This window comes from Rana temporaria, chromosome 1 (assembly GCF_905171775.1).
Source record: "Rana temporaria chromosome 1, aRanTem1.1, whole genome shotgun sequence".
Taxonomy (NCBI): domain Eukaryota; kingdom Metazoa; phylum Chordata; class Amphibia; order Anura; family Ranidae; genus Rana; species Rana temporaria.
In genome coordinates, this window is record NC_053489.1 from 114,769,710 (window position 1) to 114,793,108 (window position 23,399).

Consider the following 23,399-nt stretch of genomic DNA (forward strand, 5'->3'; position numbering starts at 1 on the left):
ACAGCATTTGGTAGTGGCGGCCGGTGGCTGTGCATAGTGTCACCAGCCCGGGGGGAGATTTCCACCCTGCCCCCCCTGCCAGCCCTCCCCTGCACTGACCTGTGTTACAACAGAGAAAAGATATACCTGTGCTCAAATCCCAATAGCACTACAAATTCTGGATGGACTCTCTACACACTGCTACTGGACTCTCTGTTCACTGCTATACACTTATCTTTTCTCTGTTGTAATGCAGGTCAGTGACTAGGGATGAGCCGAACACCCCCCTGTTCGGTTCGCACCAGAACTTGCGAACACACCAAATGTTCGTGTGAACTTTAGAATCCCGTTAAAGTCTATGGGACTCGAACGTTTGAAATATAAAGTGCTAATTTTAAAGGCTAATATGCAAGTTATTGTCCTAAAAAGTGTTTGAGGACCTGGGTCCTGCCCCAGGGGACATGTATCAATGCAAAAAAAAGTTAAAAAAACGGCTGTTTTTTTGGGAGCAGTGAATTTAATAATGCTAAAAGTGAAACAATAAAAGTGAAACATTCCTTTAAATTTCGTACCTGGGGGGTGTAAAGTTAGCATGTGAAATAGCGCATGTTTCCCGTACTTAGAACTGTCACTGCACAAAGTGTCATTTCTGAAAGAAAAAAAGTCATTTAAAACCGGACTTGCGGGTATAATGAATTGTCGGCTCCCGGCAATTCAGAGAGGATTCATTTATAAAAAAAAAAAAATTGCGTGGGGGTCCCCCCATATTCAATTACCAGGCCCTTTAGGTTTGGTATGGATATTAAGGGGAACCCCGCCGTAAATTTTTTAAAAAAAATGACGTGGGGTTCCCCCCAAATATCCATTCCAGACCCTTCAGGTCTGGTGTGGATTTTAAGGGGAACTCCACCCCAAATAAAAAAAAAAATGGCGTGGAGTTCCCCCGAAAATCCACACCAGACCCCTTATCCGAGCATGTTAACCTGGCCGGCCGCAGAAAAGAGGGGGGACAGAGTGCGGCCCCCCCTCTCCTGAACCGTACCAGGCCACATGCCCTCAACATGGGGAGGATGTCCCCATGTTGATGGGGACAAGGGCCTCATCCCCACAACCCTTGCCCGGTGGTTGTGGGGGTCTGCGGGCGGGGGGCTTATCAGAATCTGGAAGACCCCTTTAACAAAGGGGACCCCCCAGATCCTGGCCCCCCCTATGTGAATTGGTACCCCTACCATTTCACGAAGGAAGTGTAAATAGTTGTAAAAAACACACACACACAGTAGAAAAAAGTCCTTTATTAATAAAAATAAAATCCAGCGGTGGTAATCCACTCGGTCCGGCTCCCTGCTCCAATGTTGTCTGTATCCAGCGACGAGTGATCTCCTCTCCTGTCCAGCGATGAGAAGATCTTCCGGGATCCAAAGCGCAGCATCGCTGTTCTCCTCTCTCCGCCAGACACAGCCCGGCGAATGACGCGGCTGAAGCTGTGACATTTCTTTTATTGGTGAGGCAGGGCCACCCGTCACGTGACCTCACGCACCCTCTGCTACGTCACTGGGGAAGCCTGGCTTCCCCCTTGCGTCAGAGGGGGCGGGGTCACGTGACGGGTGGCCCCGCCTCACCAATAAAATAAATGTCACAGCTTCAGCCGCGTCATTCGCCGGGCTGTGTCCGGCGGAGAAAGGAGGCCGGCGATGCTGCGCTTTGGATCCCGGAAGATCGTCTCATCGCTGGATAAGGAGAGGAGATCACCCGTCGCTGGATACAGACAATGTTGGAGCAGGGAGCCGGGACCGAGTGGATTACCACCGCTGGATTTATTTTTTATTTTTTTATTAATAAAGGATTTTTTTCTACGGTGTGTGTGTGTGTGTCTTTTTTACAAGTATTTACACTTCCTTTGTGAAATGATAGGAGTACGATGAGGGGGCCAAGTTCTGCTGTCTGTGTCAATGGGTGCAGCAACGAGGCCCAGGTACGAGCATGCAGGAGCACGTCCCTGAGAAGTGGCTTCCCATGGCGGCACTGGGCATAGAGGAGGGGCCAGGAGCATCGGTGGGGAACCCCAAAAGAGTAGCATACTTGCCAACTGTCCCGTTTTTAACGGGACAGTCCCGTTATTTGGGACCTAGTCCCGGCTAATTTAGCCTGCCGGGACTTGTCCCGGTTGTAGGGGACCCCGCGATCGATCCGCGGAGCGCTCCGGAGCCTAGGAAAGTCCCCGGCTTCGGCCTAGCTCCGGAGCGGCGGCCATCTTGCTCCACCCAGTGTGCTTGCCAGAGCCCAGAGCACAGCGTGACACGCCTCCCCGCCTCAGCGTGTTGACTTCTGTAGTCAGCGCGCGGAGGCGGGGAGCCATGTCACGCTGTGCTCTGGGCTCTGGCAAGCACACTGGGTGGAGAAGATGTGCCATGCTGCTTCCCGGCTGCCTTGACTTGTGTGACTAAGGTAGGGGAATGTGGGGAGTGGGATGGGGACATGGACATGGACTAAGTTATGACACTAATGTGAAATCTGTGCTACTCAGACCAGTACAATTACTAAGTGAACATGCACACATATATATGAAATAAGGGGTTCAGATTAAACCACCAAAAAGAAAAAGTGAAATAAATAATGAAATAAAAAAAATGAATAAGTGAAATAAATAATGTTTTTTTTTAATTTCATTATTTATTTATTTTTTCATTATTTATTTCACTTTTTCTTTTTGGTGGTTTAATCTGAACCCCTTATTTCATATATATGTGTGCGTGTTCACTTAGTAATTGTACTGATCTGAGTAGCACAGATTTCACATTAGTGTCATAACTTAGTGGTTCACATATACATATATGCTGCTCACCAGTTTTTCTAAACTTATTTACAGTAGTTGTCTCATTTCTCCTTTAAAGATATTAGCAATTTCCTTCTAGGATTTTACCTAGGGTTTATTATACAATTACACCCTTGATCTGATCTATATTCTCATCCCCCACCCTTCCTTATACATATAGGGATTGTAGAGACAGCGCCACCACCCCCACACCCCATTTTCTACATTTTCTGTATCTCCTCTGGGGGATACATACTAGGGGGGGCTGCAGTCTTATATTTATTATATTTTAACATCTTCATCCTAAGTGCGGGTTATCCCATATATACAGTCCATTCCTGGGCCACCCTGGGTGCCGCACATAAGAGGGTGTCAGTCCAGGGTGTGTCGGCAGAGGGCCCAGCGGTGCAGGGGAGGGGGCTGCCTGTCTCCCCAGTCATCCAATCAGGCAGGGCTGTCCCTCCACGATCTTCAATGCCTCCCGAGTAAGCTGGAGTTGGTGGGCAGAGATGGGGGTGTGGCTGCCTCCTCTACTCCACCCAAAGGCTCGTTCATTGGCTGATCCTGGAGGAGGAGGAGAGTACACAGGAGCCACGAATGTCTGTATCTGCAGCTACACAGTAAGTGAGCACATTGTCACTCACTTTATACAGCCAAGCCTTAACCTGCCCCTATGGTACATTATACAGCCCTGCCCCTAACCTGCCCCTATAGTACAATATACAGCCCTAACTCAGTGTAGGTAGGTCAGTGTATAGTGGTCAGGTCAGTGTATGCAGGTCAGTGTAGTCAGGTCAGTGTAGTCAGTGTAATCAGGTCAGGTCAGTGTAGTCAGGTCAGGTCAGTGTAGTCAGGTCAGGTCAGTGTAGTCAGGTCAGGTCAGTGTAGTCAAGTCAGTGTAGTCAGGTCAGTGTATGTAGGTCAGTGTAGTGTGGTCAGGTCAGTGTAGTCAGGTCAGTGTAATCAGGTCAGGTCAGTGTAGCCAGGTCAGTGTAGTCAGGTCAGTGTGGTCATGTCAGTGTAGTCAGGTCAGGTCAGTGTAGTCAGGTCAGTGTAATCAGGTCAGGTCAGTGTAGTGTGGTCAGGTCAGTGTAGTGTGGTCAGGTCAGTGTAGTGTGGTCAGGTCAGTGTAGTCAGGTCAGTGTAGTCAGGCCAGTGTAATCAGGTCAGGTCAGTGTAGTCAGGTCAGTGTAGTCAGGTCAGGTCAGTGTAGTCAGGTCAGGTCAGTGTAGTCAGGTCAGTGTAGTCAGGTCAGGTCCGTGTAGTCAGGTCAGTGTAGTCAGGTCAGGTCAGTGTAGTCAGGTCAGGTCAGTGTATGCAGGTCAGGTCAGTGTATGCAGGACAGGTCAGGTCAGTGTAGTCAGGTCAGTGCATGCAGGTCAGGTCATTGTATTCAGGTGAGGTCAGTGTAGTCAGGTCAGTGTATGCAGGTCAGGTCATTGTATTCAGGTGAGGTCAGTGTAGTCAGGTCAGTGTATGCAGGTCAGGTCATTGTATTCAGGTGAGGTCAGTGTGGTCAGGTCAGTGTATGCAGGTCAGATCATTGTATGCAGGTCAGCTCAGGTCAGTGTAGTCAGGTCAGGTCAGTGTATGCAGGTCATGTCAGCGTGGTCAGGTCAGTGTAGTCAGATCATGTCAGTGTGGTCAGGTCAGTGTATGCAGGACAGGTCAGGTCAGTGTAGTCAGGTCAGGTCAGTGTAGTCAGGTCAGGTCAGTGTATGCAGGTCATGTCAGCGTGGTCAGGTCAGTGTAGTCAGATCATGTCAGTGTGGTCAGGTCAGTGTATGCAGGACAGGTCAGGTCAGTGTAGTCAGGTCAGGTCAGTGTAGTCAGGTCAGGTCAGTGTATGCAGGACAGGTCAGGTCAGTGTGGTCAGGTCAGTGTAGTCAGGTCAGTGTAGTCAGGTCAGTGTAGTCAGGTCAGGTCAGTGTAGGCAGGTCAGTGTAGTCAAGTCAGTGTATGCAGGTCAGGTCGTGTTAGTGTATGCAGGTTATGTCAGTGTGTGTTTGTGTACTAACACACACACTCACGTAGGTCACCCTGCGCCACTCCATCGACCGCTCCACCCCCCCCCCCCCCCCTGTGCCGGCTTGGCTTTGGGCTGAAGCCCCTGGTCTTGTTGGCACCCAGCAATGCCCCTGGACTCAACTACATTTTAATTCTAAAAAGGCAAGTAAGTTGGCAACACTTGTCATGATCATTTAGGTAAATGCAAGCACATAATTCAAAGCACATCCCTGGCTTTCTTCCACAGGCTTGCACTAGATCAACAAATGGTATGATTTTGGAAGATAATAGTGCACCTATCCTTTTTTTTTAATATCCTTTTATTTAATTTGCCACCGTTTTTGGCAATAAGTGCAGGGAATGTTGATACCATTTATGGAGATAAAAGGTTATACGGAGTGGTCATTTTAAGGAGATTACTTTTTTATCTGTACATTTGAAAATTTTGTGCGCACTGCTGTTCACATTACATGCGATGTCTGTGTGGTGTGACTTTTTTCTGTTCGGACCACAATCGGATCACATGTGTGTTCACACATATGCAATCTGATTCAAGTCTGAACTGTCAGTTGGAAGTGCGATACGCAAGCTGAACTGGGGGTGTCGTTAACATATAATGACACTCCCTAGCAGTTCGCATATGGCAGTGTGAACTGCCATGCATGTCGGGTGCGATGCGGGGAACCCGCAGTGGATTCGCAGGGTTCTCGCATTGCACCAGTGTGAACTGGGCCTAAGAAATATTATTTTTAGTTTACAAAATGCATGCATGCAATGACAGTTGATAAGGATTAACGGCTTGCCAACCGCCGCACAACGATGTACGGCGACAGAATGGCACGGCTGCGCACATGGGCGTCCAGGTATGTCCCCTTTAAGATGCAGAGCCATTGGTCGCGAGCACGGCGGCATGTTCATAGCTGTGCTGCAAAGTGTCCCTGGAATTTTTTTTCAAATGTTGGCAACTATGGAGTAGGTATGCGGCTGCTCTGTGCAATTTCATTGCACAGAGCAGGTAAGTATAGACATGTTTGATACTTATATTTTTGTTTTTAAAATGTACCTTTACAATCACCTTAACCACTTGCGGAACAAAACCCCCCCCCCCCCCCCCCCGTTGTTGTAGAATACCGGGGTTATGGCAGCAGATAGCTGACATAACCCCAGCATCATCTTCAATGGCAGACTGTCCTCTTTTAGATAAAAGTGGTCTCCACAGTGAATTGCGATTCTCCGCAAGATCACTTTTATTAGGCGGGAGAGGGCCCCCCGCGCTCCGTTTGTCTCTGCCGCTTACCGAAGCCGTTGTTAGCAGCGGAGGCGATCGTGTCCTTTCCCCTGTGAGGCTGAATGCCGATTAAGGGAAAGATGGCCCCCGCTTAGCTCCATACTATTAGATGACAGAAACAATGTAAAATGTCACTTCCGCCCTATGGTCTTAAAGGGGAGATTTTTTTGTTTTTGCAAAAAGAAAAAAAAAAGACATATATTTTAATTTGTTTTGTTTTTTTATTGCATTTAAGTGTAAATGTGGGGTCTTTTTAACCCCAGATCTCACATTTAAGAGGTCCTGTCATGCTTTTTTTCTATTACAAGGGATGTTTACATCCCTTGTAATAGTAATAAAAGTGACCCAAATATTATTATTTTTAAAAAATTAGCTATTGTGGGGAGGAGCCGAGAGATCCACCGTGGGACCCCAGAAGAGGACGATCGGGGCCACTCTGCAAAACGAACTGCACAGTGGAGGTAAGTATGATGTTTGTTATTAAAAAAAAATATTAAATGAACCTTTAGTACCACTTTAACTAATTAAACATGTATGGCAATGTGTGTGAACTAGAAATCCCAGTTTTTAATTGCATGGTTTGCTGGAAGGGGTGTATAGCAGCGTGCAGAGGGTCCATCCAGAATTTGTAGTATTACTATGTGGGCACACCCCTTTAGCACCTAAATAAAATGGTTGTAAACCCTTTACAACCACTTTATGCTACACGTAAGCCTATATTAAAGCGGAGTTCCACCCCAACAATGGGTGCACTGGACAGGTAAGTGTCCATTTTTTAAAGGTCAGCAGCTGCAGTATTTGTAGCTGCTGGCTTTTAAACAAAAATTTGGGTGGACCTCCGCTTTAAAGTGGAAGTAAACCCTCCTATTGTTTTCAGCCAAGGAAGCTGCCATCTTGGCCTCTGTTTAATCAGCAACTGCCATGATGCTGCACATGTGATCAGTTATGAAACCAGCCATTGGATGGTTTGACAGTTTGGTTGAGAGCACAAGCAAATGTGACATCTAGCATTTTCGGCATGCCAGGAATGTTAACTGTTTTTTTAAGCTATGAAATAGATGGGTTTACTTCCGCTTTAAGGCTTACCTGTAGCTACCCAGGATATCTCCTAAACCTGCGCACTTTAGGTGATATCCCCTGTCCATTACTTGTGCAGATGTTATTGGCACATGTGCACTGGGGCAAACTGAACCAATAGCACCTATGTGTTGTTGCTTCAGTCCGTGTGCCGTTACCGGCGGCTCACGCGCGGTAGTGACATCATTGCGGCTCCGGGCAATCACAGTGCTGGAGCCGCGATACCCAGAATTAACCCCCGGGAGAGATGTCGCTGCCGGAGGGGGGGACGAGGACCGCTGTGGGGGCTTCGATCTAAGGTAAGTAATTCATAATGAGCTAGTATGCTACTAGCTCCTTATGCCTTTGTCTAGCAGTTTTTTTTATTATTTTTATATTCGGGTTTACAACCACTTTAAAGCGGGAGTTCACCCATAAAGGCCGTTTTTGCTCTTTTACCCTTAGATGTATGCTCATTTAGTCTAGGGGAATCGGGTTGTTGTTTAAAAATCCGAGCATTACTTACCGTTGTAGAGGGCGATCTTCTCCGCCACTTCCGGGTATGGGTCTTCGGGAGCGGGCGTTCCTTCTTGATTGACAGTCTTCCGAAAGGCTTCCGACGATCGCATCCATCGCATCACGAGTAGCAGAAAGAAGCCGAACGTCGGTGCGGCTCTATACTGCGCACCGACGTTCGGCTACTTTCGGAAAATCGTGACGCGATAGATGCGACCGTCGGAAGCCTTTCGGAAGCCTGTCGGAAGACTGTCAATCAAGAAGGAACGCCCAGTCCCGCAGCCCATACCCGGAAGTGGCGGAGAAGATCGCCCTCTACAACGGTAAGTAATGCTCGGATTTTTAAACAACAACCCGATTCCCCTAGACTAAATGAGCATACATCTAAGGGTAAAAACACCATTTTACCGGCGAACCTCTGCTTTAAATACATGTATAAGCTATTGGGATTTGAGCACAGGTATAGCTTGTACTCCTTTACACTGCACTTATATGTATATATTGTATCCTAAACAGTATTGCTGTCATTACATATCGCTACCACCAGTCCTCCTCCGGTCACCTTCTCCACTTGCCTGACCTTGACTAACACAAGCCCTATACTCTACTGTTAAGCTATACAGGAAGCGGCGCACAGCGCTAAGGCTGCCGGAAATTGTAGTTCATTTATGTGACACTCTGGTTCCAGAGAGCGGGGCGAGAGAGTTTCTAAACTTCAAATCCCGAGATGCATTTCTCTGGAGGCTTCCTGTCTCCTCCCCCCTCGCTGGAACGGAAGAAGAAAGGCTCGGAGGTCACAGCGGTAGTGTCTGCTAGTCTTCATCATGTTCGGTCAGACTGTCCGCCGGTTCGCCACGTCCGCTATTCGCCGATCCCACTATGAGGAGGGTCCCGGCAAGGTGAGCATGAGGGGAGAGCTGTGTGTCCTCTCCTGGGTGCAGGCCTCACACAGGGCTGAGAATGAATGAGGAAGGAAGACGTGCCGCTCTGTGCTTGCAATATGTCTGCGGTGTGCTAGGCCGGGGCGGGAAAGACGTCGTCATTGTGTGATAAGTAGTGTCCTTCAGCTCTGTATAGAGATATAGATGGCCATAGGAGACGAGGCTGGCATTGTCCATGTGCCTTACATTGGAGTTTAGTTGGATAATGCCTTATATAGTAGATCAGCTTTTTTTTTTCTTTTTTTTTTTTATATGAATATTTTCTTATTTCCAAATCGGTGCTGGCCATCTGAAAGGATTTCATATATTTCTGGTAGTGGCACACTTTATTTATATTTATTTATATATATATATATATATATATATATATATATATATATATATATATATATATATATATATATATATATATATATATATATATATATATATATATATATATATATATATTCAAATCAGTCCCTGCCCTCAAGGAGCTTACAATCTAAGGGAGGGTCCCTAACTTGCATTCATACATCCTAGGGCCAATTTTTAGACCGGATCCAATTAAAGTGGTTGTAGACATCTTTGCACCTCTTGTACCTACACGTAGGCCTATAATAAGGCTTGCCTGCACGGTTTATGAGATTTACAATATACAATTGTGTTGATGTCGTTGACGTATGAGCACTGAAGAAAGGGCAAGATCGTGCCTTTTTCTGAAGGGCGCATGCCGTAGTAGTCCACGGCCCCGGAAGGAAGAGGGGTAAAGATGGATGCGGGACATCAGGCTTCGTTTGCAGGTAAGTGCAACATAATAGTCTAGTTTGCAATGCATACTAGCCCATTATGCTTTTACTTTGCAGAGGAAAAAGTAAGCCTGGGTTCACACTGGGCTGTGGGAGTGAAGCTGCGTGAGTTCAGCTGAGCTTTCATGATTTCTCTCCCGCTGGTCAGTCCCGATTTCAGCCACGATTTCATTGACATCGGTGCAGGTTCCTGCACCGGTGTCGATGTAAGTTGTGGGCTGAAATCGCAAAAAGTAGTACAGAAATTACTTTTTGAAATCGGTGCAGCGCTGCTGTCATGTTACATGATATTATTTTTATTATGTACTGTCTCTTTAATCCCTATCTAGTTTGACTCTTGTGGCATTCCTTAGTTTGCATGCTGCTCAGTCTCCTCCCCCTCTTTTCTGTATCAGTCATTTTCAATGCTGTACTTCATGTGACCTGTATGTTTCTTCTACCTGCATGTAAGAATCGTTCTTTTACCTGTTGTAACTTGCATTCTACGGATCATACGACGAATAAACATCGCCAGATCTTCTTTCATGTGAGTTGTGACTGAGTAAGCTATCTGGAAAGGTGATTTGGGATGGATAATCTCTTCAGGGCAATGAGCTCCATGTGCTACTGAAAAATACATTCATAGCCTTTGTAGCCGATTCAGAATAGTAAAAGAACGTATCCAGCAGCCTGCACAGAGATAACTGCGTCACAGGACAGATCATAGTGAAGTGTAACTGTGTGTATTGCATGAGAATTCTGCATACAACCCCAGCACAGCTTGTTACAGCTCCTCACAGTATACAGACACTCTTCACTGCTACAGTCAAGCCTGTGTACTGCAGGCCATCATGAGTGGAAAGGGCTCAGTGTGTGATGAAACACCACAGCATGCTTCACACAGAGAAAGCCAGGATGAGGACCCAGAGTCCACTGCATTGACCAAACGCTCTGTGAAACCCACTTGGAAGGTTAAAGAGAACTATGAATCCATGAGAACTGAACTAGCAACCAGTTTGAAGCAGATTTGGGATAAAATCCTCACCCACATTGATGTGATTTCATGTCCCAGCCATGAGGTACTGCAACTAGAGGGCGCCATAAAGCATCTCTCTGCCTCATACGAACTGTACCAGACTACAAGCAACAAATATAAAACTATTCTGCAAAGCATCAACACTGAGGAGTCCTTAGAGCAACTTAACAATGCCCAGCTTCTTAATGAGGAAAGAGAAAGCTTTATCCAGCGAACTAAAGCAAAGGCAGAAGCAAAATTAATGCTGCCACGGGACACTGTATCTCACAAATCTGTATCCACTAGACGTTCTAAAGGTTCCTCTAGATCCCGAAGTTCAAGGCACTCAACGCTTAGTGAACAGCTAATGAATGCCCGCGCCGAAGCAGAGGCTATCAAGGTACGGGCCGCATATGCAAAAAAGAGAGCAGAAATGGAAACCGAGGCAGCGCATCAAAAGGCAGTAATGGAAACCGAGGCAGCGCATCAAAAGGCAGTAATGGAAACCGAGGCAGCGCATCAAAAGGCAGTAATGGAAGCCGAGGCAGCGCATCAAAAGGCAGCAATAGAAGCTCAAACGGCACGTCAAAGGGCAGCAATTGAAGCTTTAAAGGAACAGAGCAACTACGAGGCAGCTGCAGCAAAACTAAAGGTTTTGGAACAAGCTATCGGTGCAGATGAAGATGCTAGCGAAAGGGTCAGCGTCAAGGCAGATGTAGAAGATCCTTTTGAACGCACTAAGAACTATGTTCTAAACCACAGCAGTGAACACTCAATTACCTCCACGTTTCACGGCAACGCAAGGACTTCACCACATCATCAGGTAAAAGCTGTTCCAGCCACTTCCTACATGCAAACCCACCCCAGTGCAGCTCCCGACTGTCATGCTGATCCCGCATATGTCACAAAACGGCACACTAATCCGCAAGCAAGTCGCCAGCCTCCTGCTAACAGTACTGTTCCAGACCTTCACCCAACAATTCAGCTGAATGCCCTTGCTGCACCATATCTTCCCACGTCTCTTTGCAACGATACCATAAACAATGCTATCCACAACAATCAACCAGCAACCTCCTATGTAAAGTCAGAGGCAACAGAGGTAGTAAAGTACTTACTTCGACATGAGCTCGCCAAGTCAGGCCTAGTAAACTTCGACGACCATCCTGAAAATTATAGAAGCTGGAAAGCCGCTTTCAAAACTACATTAGGCGGTATCGGTTTTACTGCCGATCGTGAGCTGGATCTGCTGATCGGGTTGCTTGGCCCACAGTCAACAGAACGTGTCAAGAGCCTCAGGTCAGTTTACATCGACAATCCAACTGCAGGTCTCACCGCAGCATGGGAGCGTCTAGAACAGACTTACGGTAGTCCTGAAGCCATAGAGAATGCATTGCTCAAACGATTGGAAAATTTCCCAAGGATATCTGGTAAGGACAATATAGAGTTCCAGAGACTCAGCGACCTTCTTCTCGAAGTCCAGCTTGCCAAAACTGACCCTAAGCTACCTGGCCTCAGTTACCTGGACACTGCTCGAGGAGTTAACCCTATCGTTTGCAAGCTTCCGCATGGCCTACAAGAAAAGTGGATCCAAGTTGGGTCATCATACAAACGGGAAAACAAGGTTTCCTTTCCCCCGTTCTCCTACTTCTGCAATTTCATCAGGAACATTGCTGACACCAAGAACGATCCTAGTTTTGCATTCAGCGAGTTCAATACTCCCTCACCTAAAGGTGACAACCTACATACTAGCTACAGGAACCGCAGAGGTCCCGTGTCTGTTAGGAAGACAGACATTATTCCCACTCCCGCCCCAAACAAGAGCGGCAGGATCGAAAACCCAAACCGATTATGTCCCATCCACAAGAAGCCTCATCCCCTCAAAAAATGTATCGGTTTCAGAAAGAAGCCCCTACACGAACGAAAGGAACTCCTAAAGACTTTTGGGGTATGTTATAGATGCTGTGCTTCCACCGATCACTTTGCCAAGGAATGTAAAACTCCTATCAAGTGCATAGAGTGCGGTTCTGAGGACCATGTGCAAGCACTCCATCCCCTTGAGTCCAATCCTTCACAACATGCAGACCTTCCTCCTGGGCAGAACCACAGCGGGAAGAGTACAGATCACGTACCTAATTCCACCATGGTATTTTCTTCGTGCACTGAAGTCTGTGGGGAAGACCACTGTGACAAATCTTGCGCTAAAATATGCCTAGTGAATATTCATCACAAGGATCAGCCAGAAAAGACTTTAAGGGTGTATGCTATCTTAGACGATCAAAGCAATCGATCGCTTGCACGATCCGAACTGTTCGATCTATTTTGCACAAAAGGAGAGGTTCACCCTTACACCTTAGGCACTTGTAGTGGAACTACAGAGGTTTTTGGAAGAAGGGCTCATGGATTTATTGTGTCCTCCCTAGAAAATAACCTACAATTACCCTTACCTACACTTGTAGAGTGTAACCAGATACCAGCCAACAAAGAAGAAATACCTACACCAGAAGTTGCCTTCTACCACCCTCATCTAAGGTCAATAGCCAGTGAAATCCCACCACTTGACAAAGATGCTAAAATCCTTCTTCTGCTGGGAAGAGATATTCTAAGGATCCACAAGGTACACAGGCAGGTCAGCGGACCTCCAGAGGCCCCATTCGCCCAGTACCTGGACTTAGGCTGGGTCATCATAGGCAACGTCTGTATAGGCAAAATGAAAAGGCCTACTAACATTTCTTCATTCAAGACAAATGTATTGCCAAATGGTCGTAATACTCACTTTGAGCCATGCCCACATCACTACTGGGTAAAGGAGAAGGTAACTAGCTGCAAGTTGCAACATTGCAACACAAACCTTTCCCGCACCTACGATGACAGCTTTGGTTCTACAGTTTTCAATGTAAGCAGTGAAGACGACAAGTTGGCTCCTTCGGCAGAAGACAAAGAATTCCTTAAAGTAATGGACAATGAGTTCTTTCAGGAAGATTCCAATAGCTGGGTAGCACCCCTACCCTTTCGCCTCCCGAGAGAGAAGCTACCAAACAATCTACATCAAGCAGTCAAAAGATTCTCCTCCTTAAAGCGTACCTTAAGCAGGAAGCCAGAGATGGAAAGACATTTTGTGGACTTCATACAGAATATCTTCGACAGGGGTCATGCCGAACCCGCACCCCCATTGAAAGAAGGAGAAGAATGCTGGTACCTCCCTTCCTTCGGTGTGTATCACCCACGAAAGCCAGACCAAATCAGAGTTGTCTTTGACTCCAGTGCCCAACATGAAGGCTTCTCACTTAACGACATGCTCCTCACAGGGCCCAACTTGAACAACAACCTCATTGGAGTCCTAATTCGCTTTCGTCAAGAACCTGTAGCGGTGATGGCCGACATTCAACAAATGTTCCACTGCTTCATCGTCAAGGAAGATAACAGGAATTACCTCAGGTTTCTATGGCACAAGGACAACGACATCAACAAAGAGGTAATTGATTACCGAATGAGGGTACATGTCTTTGGGAACAGCCCTTCCCCAGCTGTAGCAATCTATGGACTAAAAAAGACAGCTCAGCTTGGAGAAGCTGAGTATGGATCCGATGCTCGTCAATTTGTTGAAAGGAACTTTTACGTAGATGACGGGCTCAAATCCTTTCCTACTGCTAAAGAAGCAATTAATCTTCTTACCAGAACAAAGGAGATGCTAGCTGTAGCAAACTTGAGACTTCACAAAATTATATCTAACAGCCAAGAGCTAATGAATGCATTTCACCCTGAGGACTATGCCGCCAGTGTGAAAGACCTTGACCTTGGGTCAGACACACCCCCTATACAGAGAAGTCTAGGTCTGCTGTGGAACATCAAGGCAGACACATTCACCTTCCAGGTGTCAACCTGTGACAAACCCTTCACCAAGAGAGGAGTCTTGTCCGTAGTGAACAGCATCTACGACCCACTGGGATTTATAGCCCCAGTCACCATCCAAGGTAAGATGTTATTAAGACACCTTACTACCGATAACCTAGATTGGGACACTCCGTTACCTATTGAGAAACAACAAAGATGGGAGAAATGGAGAGGTTCTCTGAAGACATTAGAACAGCTCCAAATTCCACGTTGCTATGCCCCAGTCTCCATCTCAGCCGCTGTCCAGAGGGAAATCCATATTTTCTCTGATGCATCAGTTGAAGCTATAGCTGCAGTGGCCTATTTGAAGACCTCAGGAGTTAATGGAGACATACACTGCAACTTTGTTCTAGGCAAGACAAAGCTAACACCAAAACCCGCACATACCATACCCAGACTTGAACTTTGTGCAGCTGTGCTAGCAGTGGAAATAGCTGAAGTCATAATGAGTGACTTAGGCAGGAGTACCGGCTATACCCGCTATGGCGGGGAGAATATCACTATCACTATTGACTGTGCTACTGTTGAAGTCCCACGATTATAAACGATAGACTGCAGGACTCAAGCCATCTGTTTTTTGGACGTCATGTTTCATTGTTCATTTACTGCATACCTTCTTGTGTTTGCGGGTATCTCGTATCTATGGTTTACACACCAGTCTTACCTTTAACGTTTCTTTCCCTACAGGTTCAAGTTGGACTTATCTTTATATATGTAATAGACTTTGAAATCTAAAGATTTCAGGCGGGGAGTGTCATGTTACATGATATTATTTTTATTATGTACTGTCTCTTTAATCCCTATCTAGTTTGACTCTTGTGGCATTCCTTAGTTTGCATGCTGCTCAGTCTCCTCCCCCTCTTTTCTGTATCAGTCATTTCAATGCTGTACTTCATGTGACCTGTATGTTTCTTCTACCTGCATGTAAGAATCGTTCTTTTACCTGTTGTAACTTGCATTCTACGGATCATACGACGAATAAACATCGCCAGATCTTCTTTCATGTGAGTTGTGACTGAGTAAGCTATCTGGAAAGGTGATTTGGGATGGATAATCTCTTCAGGGCAATGAGCTCCATGTGCTACTGAAAAATACATTCATAGCCTTTGTAGCCGATTCAGAATAGCTGCACCGATTGACGGTGACATTGCTGGAAAAATGTCAAATCGCACCAGTGTGAACCTGGGCTAAAACCCTCTTTTGCGCTTTAACCACCCCTTCACGCTGATTTACGTCGGCAGAATGGCACGGCTGGGCACATCAACGTATATGTACGTTGCCCCTTAAGCCCAGCCGTGGGGTCGCGCGCCACGGGTGCGTGCACGCGACCCGGTCCGAAGCTCTGTGGCCGCGGGACTCGCGGACCAGATCGCCGCTGGAGTCCCAAGATCGGTCCCCTGAGCTGAAGAAGCTTCCCCGTTTTTCACTGTGGCGCCGTGATCGATCGTGTGTTCCCTTATATAGGGAATCACAATCGATGATGTCACACCTACAGCCACACCCCCCCTACAGTTAGAAACAGACATGAGGTCACACATAACCCCATCAGCACCCCCTTGTGGTTAACTCCCAAGCTGCAATTGTCATTTTCACACTAAAATCGCTGATCGCCGCCATTAGTAGTAAAAAAATTTTTTTTTTATAAAAATGCAATAAAACTATCCCCTATTTTGTAAACGCTATAAATTTTGCGCAAACCAACCGATAAACACTTATTGCAAGTTTTTTTTTTTTTTTAACCAAAAATAGGTAGAATAATATGCATCGGCCTAACCTGGGGAGAAAAATAATTTTTTTTTATACATTTTTGGGGGATATTTATTATAGCAAAAAGTTAAAAATATTGCATTATTTTCAATATTGCCGCTCTATTTTTTGTTTATAGCGCAAAAAATAAAAACCGCAGAGGTGATCAAATACCACCAAAAGAAAGCTCTATTTGTGGGGGGAAAAGGATGCCAATTTTGTTTGGGAGCCACGTCGCACGACCGCGCAATTGTCAGTTAAAGCGACGCAGTGCCGAATCGCAAAAAATCTCTGGGTCCTTTAGCTGCCTAAAGGTCTGGGTCTTAAGTGGTTAACCACTTAAGCTCCGGACCATTTGGCTGGCCAAAGACCAGAGCACTTTTTGCGATTTGGCACTAAGTCGCTTTAACTGACAATTTCGTGGCCGTGGCTCCCAAATAAAATTGCTGTGTGGTTTTTTTTTTTCCCACAAATGGAGCTTTCTTTTGGTGGTATTTGATCACCTCTGCGGTTTTTATTTTTTGCACTATAAGCAAAAATAGAGCGGCAATATTTTTTACTTTTTGCTATAATAAATATCCCCAAAAATATATATAAAAAAAATTTCCTCAGTTTAGGCCGATGCGTATTCTACATATTTTTTGGGGAAAAAATCGCAATAAGCGTATATTGATTGGTTTGAGCCAAAAGTTAGTGTCTACAAAATAGGGGGTAGAATTATTTATTTATTTTTGTAATGGCGGTGATCTGCGATTTATTTATTTTATTTTTTTTTTATTTTTTTAATCCCGACTAGACATTTTTTGCGGACACTTTTGACAAGTTTTTGGGACCATTGTAATTTTTACAGCGATCAGTGCTATAAAAATGCACTTTTTACTGTGAAAATGGCAGTGAAGGGGTTAACCACTAGGTGTCGCTGAAGGTGTTAAGTGTGCCCTAGGGAGTTCTAAGTGTAGATGGGGATGGGCTATGTGTGATACGACAGTGATCACCGCTTCCGATTACAGGAGGCAGTGATCACTGTCCTGTCACTAGGAAGACTGTGGAAATGCTTGTTTACATCAGAATTTCCCTGTTCTTCCTCACCGTGACACGATTGCGGGTATGCCTGCAGACATCGAGTCCGTGGGACCCCCGGAGCTTGCGGCGTGCGCGTCTATGATGCCGCTTCTTAAAGAGAACGTGTGTGTGTGTGTGTGTGTATATGTATGTGTGTGTGTGTGTGTGTGTATATATATATATATATATATATATATATATATATATATATATATATATATATATATATATATATATATATATATATATATATATAATCTATCCTTTTGTGTAATCGTGGGGTTAATAAACTCCTACATGACAGCATTAGGCAGGTGACGGGTACTCTTTATAGCAACATTAGGGGTCTCCCCTGCCCTTCATACCATCTAACCAAGCACAGATCGGCTTGGTTAGATGTGTACCCTGGCTGTACTGGCCGGGAAATGGTGGCTTTGAAATCAGAAGTGACATCACTTCCGGTTTCATTGTTTGCATGTGGGGTCGAGGCATGCATTTGCCAGCGGTTTTGTTTGTGGCTCTCCTACTCTTACCAGCACCCAAAAAGGGGGGTGGATTGTACCACACTGCCAGCTCTGTAAAAGGGATCAGCAGCTATAGAGCGGCCATATCATTTTCACTTTGAAGCCAGGAGCTGGCTAAACAAAACCTGACTGTTCTATAGCCGAATGACGGCTACAGCACGGTCAGCCAGTTCTGGGAGGGCAGCGTATTATCTCCTCCCATGATCGTGCATGGGCGGCACAATGATCGCTGTGTCTTGGACACTGATGATCACAGATCAGGTTACATGGCCAATCACAGCGGCCCTTTAGGTATGTCCATTCACAGCTAATCTTGATTTAAACACAAGCCAGTTATCGGCATTCTTTTCTTCACACTTTCTTCACAACTGGATTGTGTGAAAGGGACATCTACAATTAACCCAGTGGTGATTAAATACCACCGAAAGAAAGCTGTGTGAAAAAAGATAAAAATTCATATGGGTACAGTTTAGCATGGCCGTGAAATTTTCATTCAAAGTGTGACAGCACTGAAAATTTGTCAAGGCAGGAAGGGGGTAAAAGTGCCCAGTAGGCAAGTGGTTAAAGGAAAAAAAATTATGCTGGAGAAAAACAATTCATCGTACTCGACTCATTGGCAGCTGGTGTCTCTTACAACCCTAATGTTTAGCAGTTTACACCCCAGTGTGCGGAGAATAGTTTGGGGTAAGTGTGCAACGGATCAAAAAACTCACGGTTCGGATCGTTTCTCATGTCAGGAGTCACGGATCGGATCATTTTTCGGATCAGCAGAAAAAAAAATCTCCCCCCACTGTAATATCAACATCTCCCCCCCCCCCCCCCACTGTAATATCCACATCTCCCCCACTGCAGTGGCGTCACTCGGTGCAAAAAAATAAAAATGGTGTCACCTCCACCCCCTCAGTACAGACCCCCTCAGTACAGACCCCCCAGTAGTGCAGACCTCAGACGGTAACCCCTCCCAGTAGTGCAGACCTCAGACAGCGGCGTGTGTTTCCCTCGAGCGCGGGCTCCTCCTCTGTGGGTGTAAACAGAGAGGAGGGCTCCTGCCGGGTGTACCAAGATGGCTCCGGAGCTAGGCCGAAGCCGGGGCCTTTCCTAATGCTATGCCTGCGGAGGCAATCCGCGGATCGCATAGCGTGCCGATCCGAAGGGGGTGACCCGTACGGATCACTGGTATCCATTGCACCCCTAGTTTGGGGACAATGCAATGCCCGTCGTCATGCGTAGAAGTTGCATCTATGGAAGAAATGACAGGAATTGTGATTGCAGAAGCTTTACAGGGGCAGATATGCTTTGAATATGGCAAGTTCCCACCACAATACTAAAGTGGAACTATACTTGCCTCCTCTGTCTATCTTCAGCATGTTGGTGTCCTGATAGCGATCTTCAGCCTTTATCATTGGATGTGCCAAGATTGCATCACTCCTGTGCATGCGTGGTAGTTCATCTCAGCATTGCTGAAAATGTACACTGAGCTTGGGCATGCACAGCTCAATCAATGTACAGGGCATACAGACAAGTAAGGAACTTTAATGCAGAAGACTTGGTTCCCCTTTTAACGCGCAATCAATATTTTTTTATTTTTTTCTTATGCAATAATTCCTGTTAATGAGAACTTTTTTTATACACTAAGATTTTCAGTCATGCTGGGCAATATGATCTATTCATGTGATAGCAGCTATCTATGTATGATGGATAATGTTTACTTATTCTTTGCTACATGCAAACACATTACTTATGTGAATGTTATTAAAAAATGTAATTAGTTGGTACAGATGATGATGACATAACAGTATGAGATGACCTATGATACTGTAAACGCTTTCTGATGTACCAATTATACCTTGCTCACTATAATTTCAGGTCTATTAAAAGTTTGCTTAATTTTGTAGTTTGTTTTAATGTTTCCTTCATGTGTCTTGCAGAACCTGCCCTTTTCTGTGGAAAACAAATGGAAGCTACTAGCTTTAATGACTGTGTTCTTCGGCAGTGGGTTTACTGCCCCCTTCCTGATCGTCAGACACCAGCTTCTGAAAAAGTAAACTGTCAGAAGAAAACATAAGGTATTTACCTAATGTAAGAGCCACATAACAATGTTTAATGCATTGATCCATTTGTATTGGCTGTATATAAAAGGCATACGGTAGTTAGAACTCATTGCTTAGAAATAAGCATGTATAATATGCAGTGCATATTATAAAAATATTAAAAGTCAGCAGCTACAAATACTGCAGCTGCTGACCTTTAATAATCAGACGCTCGCCTGTCCCAGGGTCCAGCGATGCGGGGGAACGAAGCCTCGCTTGTCTCCCCCTGTGTGGCGCTGGCATCACTACTGTGGGTGCCCGGCTGTGGCTTCACAGCCGGCCATGCGCGAGCTGCACACCGTGATTGGCCAAGCAATCATCTGGGACTTGTGACGTGTCCCAGATCATTGCCAAGAGGGAGGAGGGAGAGGTGACCTTCCTTCTTAAAGTGGAAATTCCATTTTTGGGTGGAACTCTGCATTAGAGGACAGGACACTTATCTGTCTGCAAGGCAAAGGAGGTCTTGGAGTTCACCTGTATCACTGAGTGCACCATGTATAGGGCTTAATCTGTGTTAGCAGGTACTCTTGGAAATCCAGCCCTTGCTTAACCACTTGCCCACCGGGTTAATTCTGGCACTTCTCTCCTTCATGTGAAAATCACAATTTTTTTGCTAGAAAATTAATCAGAACCCCCAAACATTATATATTTTTTTTTTTAGCAGACATCCTAGGGAATAAAATGGCAGTCATTGCAATACTTTTTGTCACACCGTATTTGCGCAGCGGTCTTACAAGCGCACTTTTTTTGGATAAAAATCACTTTTTTGAATTAAAAAATAAGACAACAATACATTTTGCCCAATTTTTTTATATATTGTGAAAGATAATGTTACGCCGAGTAAAATGATACCCAACATGTCACGCTTAAAAATTGCGCCCGCTCGTGGCATGGCGTCAAACTTTTACCCTTAAAAATCTCGATAGGCGACGTTTAAAAAATTCTACAGGTTGCATTTTTTGAGTTGCAGAGTAGGGCTAGAATTATTGCTCTCACTCTAACGATCGCGGCGATACCTCACTTGTGTGGTTTGAATACCGTTTTCATATGCGGGCGCTACTCGCGTATGCTTCTGCGCGCGAGCTCGTCGGGACGGGGCGCTTTAAAATTTTTTTTTGGGGTTTTCTTATTTATTTTTATTTTTTATATTTTTTTACACTGAAAAAAAAAAAAATTGATCACTTTTATTCCTATTACAAGGAATGTAAACATCCCTTGTAATAGAAAAAAGCATGACAGGTCCTCTTAAATATGAGATCTGGGGTCAAAAAGACCTCAGATCTCATAATTAGACTTAAATGCAAAAATAAAAAAAATAAAATGTCATTTTTTCAAATGACAAAAAAAAAAATGTTTCTTTAAGAGGCTGGGCGGGACTGACGTTTTGACGTCACTTCCACCCAGCAGAGCTATGAGGACGGGTGAAGGAGATTTCTCCTTCAGTCCCGTCCCCGCTCAGCTGCCGGACACATCCGATCCCCTCCGCCGCTACTGACGGCTCCGGTAAGCGGCGGGAGGGGGGGCCCTCTCCCGCCACCGATAACGGCGATCTCGCGACGAATCCGCCGCGGAGACCGCCGTTATCGTGTACACCACCGCCCCCTGAAAAGATGAATATCTCGGTTGTGGCAGCAGCTGCTGCCGTTATCGAGATATTCAACTTTAAAAAGAGGACGTCTTTTTGACATGGGGCGGTGGTCAAGAGGTTAATCACCGTAGTCGGCCACAAAGCTTTGACTAAACTTCACACTAGGGCAGGGGTATTGAATTAAAATTCACGGAGGTCCGATTAGTAACATTTTCTTCCAGCCGAGGTCCGAATCGCAGTTTTGTGCAATTACTTTGATTCTTTACATCACAGCCCAGGGGTGCAGGCGCGACACACCATTCGTTTGAATGGGTTGCTGTGCCTGAGTTTTCTGCTGGGAAAAGGTCCTGGCATCTTTTTAAAAACGCAGCCGCATGGAAACTGCATGATGCGTTTGTACCATGCAATTTACATGTGCGGGAAATTGCACCTTGCATTTAAGAGTCAATGGTACCCCTACACGTTTTCTGTGCAGCACCTCATTTTGTGCGCAGCTGCTTGTCCCCTTCACATCTTCCCCACCACAGCCCTGCCCCCCTTCACATATCCCCCCACCACAGCCCTGCCCCCCTTCACATATCCCCCCACACAGTATTACCCCCCTTCACATATCCCCCCACACAGAACTGCCCCCCCCCCCCCACACAGCACTGCCCTGCCCCCCCCCACACACAGCACTGCCCCCCCACCCCATCCATCACATTTCCATATATTTTCCTCCCTTCCCTCTCCACTCCTACCTTTCACAGAGCAGGAGGCGGGACAATCGTGAACTGAACGCACAGCAGCACTGGGAAGGGCCCGGGAGCTGCCGGGTTGAATTTTCAGTGAACTGGTGATTGGCTGCTAGGACCGCCTCCTAGCAGCCAATCATATCCTGATTAACGTGACAGGCAGCTACCTCTCTGGTCTCGCCCCCAGTCCAGAATTGTCCCGCCGTCCGCTTTTCTACTCTGCTAATGATAGCGGAGGAGGCTGGGACAAAAGCAGCGACTAAATGGCGCAATCGCCATTTAGGTGTGTGTGTGTGTGTATATATGTATGTGTGTGTGTATATATGTGTGTGTGTATATATGTGTGTGTGTGTATATATGTATGTATATATATATCTCTATCCCCCCCTTGTCCGGGCACTTTGATAGACCGATCACCCGTCAAATCCTGGGACGGGTGGTCTGTCAAAGTTCCCGGATAAGGGGGAGGGGCTATATATGACGACGTGGGGAACACACAGCTATTGAAATGAAAGCTGTCCAGCTCTCCAACCCCCTCTCCGCCCGCTCTTCACTCACCAAAAAAGTATCGGGCGAAGCATTTGCGCGAGTACAAGTACTCGCGCAAATGCTCGGTATCGGGACAACCCTACTTCACACAAGCCTCACATTCTGAAAAGGCTAGGTAGGTGCCTGGTTGTCTTTCACTTTGGTAATTTGAGTACTACCGTACATCTAGTGAAGTCAGAACACCAGGACACCAGGCATTCTATAGTTTTAATTGGTTTCTCGAAACCACAGTAAAATACGCAGTCGTGAACCATCAAACTTTTAATGCCATTGAGTATGACCTTAGGGCTTTATCAGAAATATTTACATATGATCTTTGTTTAATTCTAAAAGTTGTTGGAAAAAAAATCTTATTTTAATAAAAACAATGATTGTGCATGTGATGATTAAGTAACAGTATGAAAAACCGTGATACTGTAAACGCTTTCTGATGCACCAGTTACATAGATAAGTTATAGCTCGACCCGATTGTTCCTCCTATTCATTATTATTTTTTTATTTTTTTTAGGTTCAGTGGACCGTCTTGACAAAATTTCCTAGCCATGAATGGATTGTAAATAAATAAGTACATATGATATTTGTCTCTGTTGATATGTTTCAACCATCCTATATAAATTATATGATTCAACTTAACTGAGTTACTGTAGTGTTTGCAGAGAAGACACAACCACAACAAATGGTTCAATTTTTTTTTTTCTCCCTCATACAATTAGACTTGGGAGGTCTAAACACGTTCTTCCACCCCAGGTTCCCTCACTGCCTTTTCTAGGTATTATATCGGCTATCCATTGAAATGGCGGAAACACTAAGCATGGGTAAAAAACACACCGGGGT

At 45.6% G+C, this 23,399-nt stretch overlaps 1 protein-coding gene and 2 non-coding genes across 4 annotated transcripts; all 3 read left to right on the forward strand.

Annotated features, from left to right (window-relative positions):
* Window positions 1–8,408: 8,408 nt before the first annotated feature.
* LOC120930603 (cytochrome c oxidase subunit 7C, mitochondrial) lies at window positions 8,409–23,191 on the forward strand. 2 transcript variants are annotated; one of them, XM_040341789.1, is made up of 3 exons: window positions 8,409–8,557; window positions 19,533–19,683; window positions 23,074–23,191. In XM_040341789.1, exons 1-2 carry the CDS (start codon window positions 8,483–8,485, stop codon window positions 19,647–19,649), a joined length of 192 nt encoding a protein of 63 aa, XP_040197723.1. In that variant the 5' UTR covers window positions 8,409–8,482; the 3' UTR covers window positions 19,650–19,683; window positions 23,074–23,191. The 2 variants fall into 2 exon arrangements, with proteins under 2 accessions (XP_040197723.1, XP_040197715.1); XM_040341781.1 differs by having other exon boundaries at window positions 8,410–8,557; window positions 19,533–19,670; window positions 23,074–23,140.
* Window positions 19,377–19,440, forward strand: LOC120925402. Its single transcript, XR_005746676.1, has one exon. It is a non-coding gene; the product is annotated as a small nucleolar RNA Z39 (small nucleolar RNA).
* Window positions 22,939–23,000, forward strand: LOC120925403. The gene has a single exon (XR_005746677.1). It is a non-coding gene; the product is annotated as a small nucleolar RNA Z39 (small nucleolar RNA).
* Window positions 23,192–23,399: the final 208 nt, after the last annotated feature.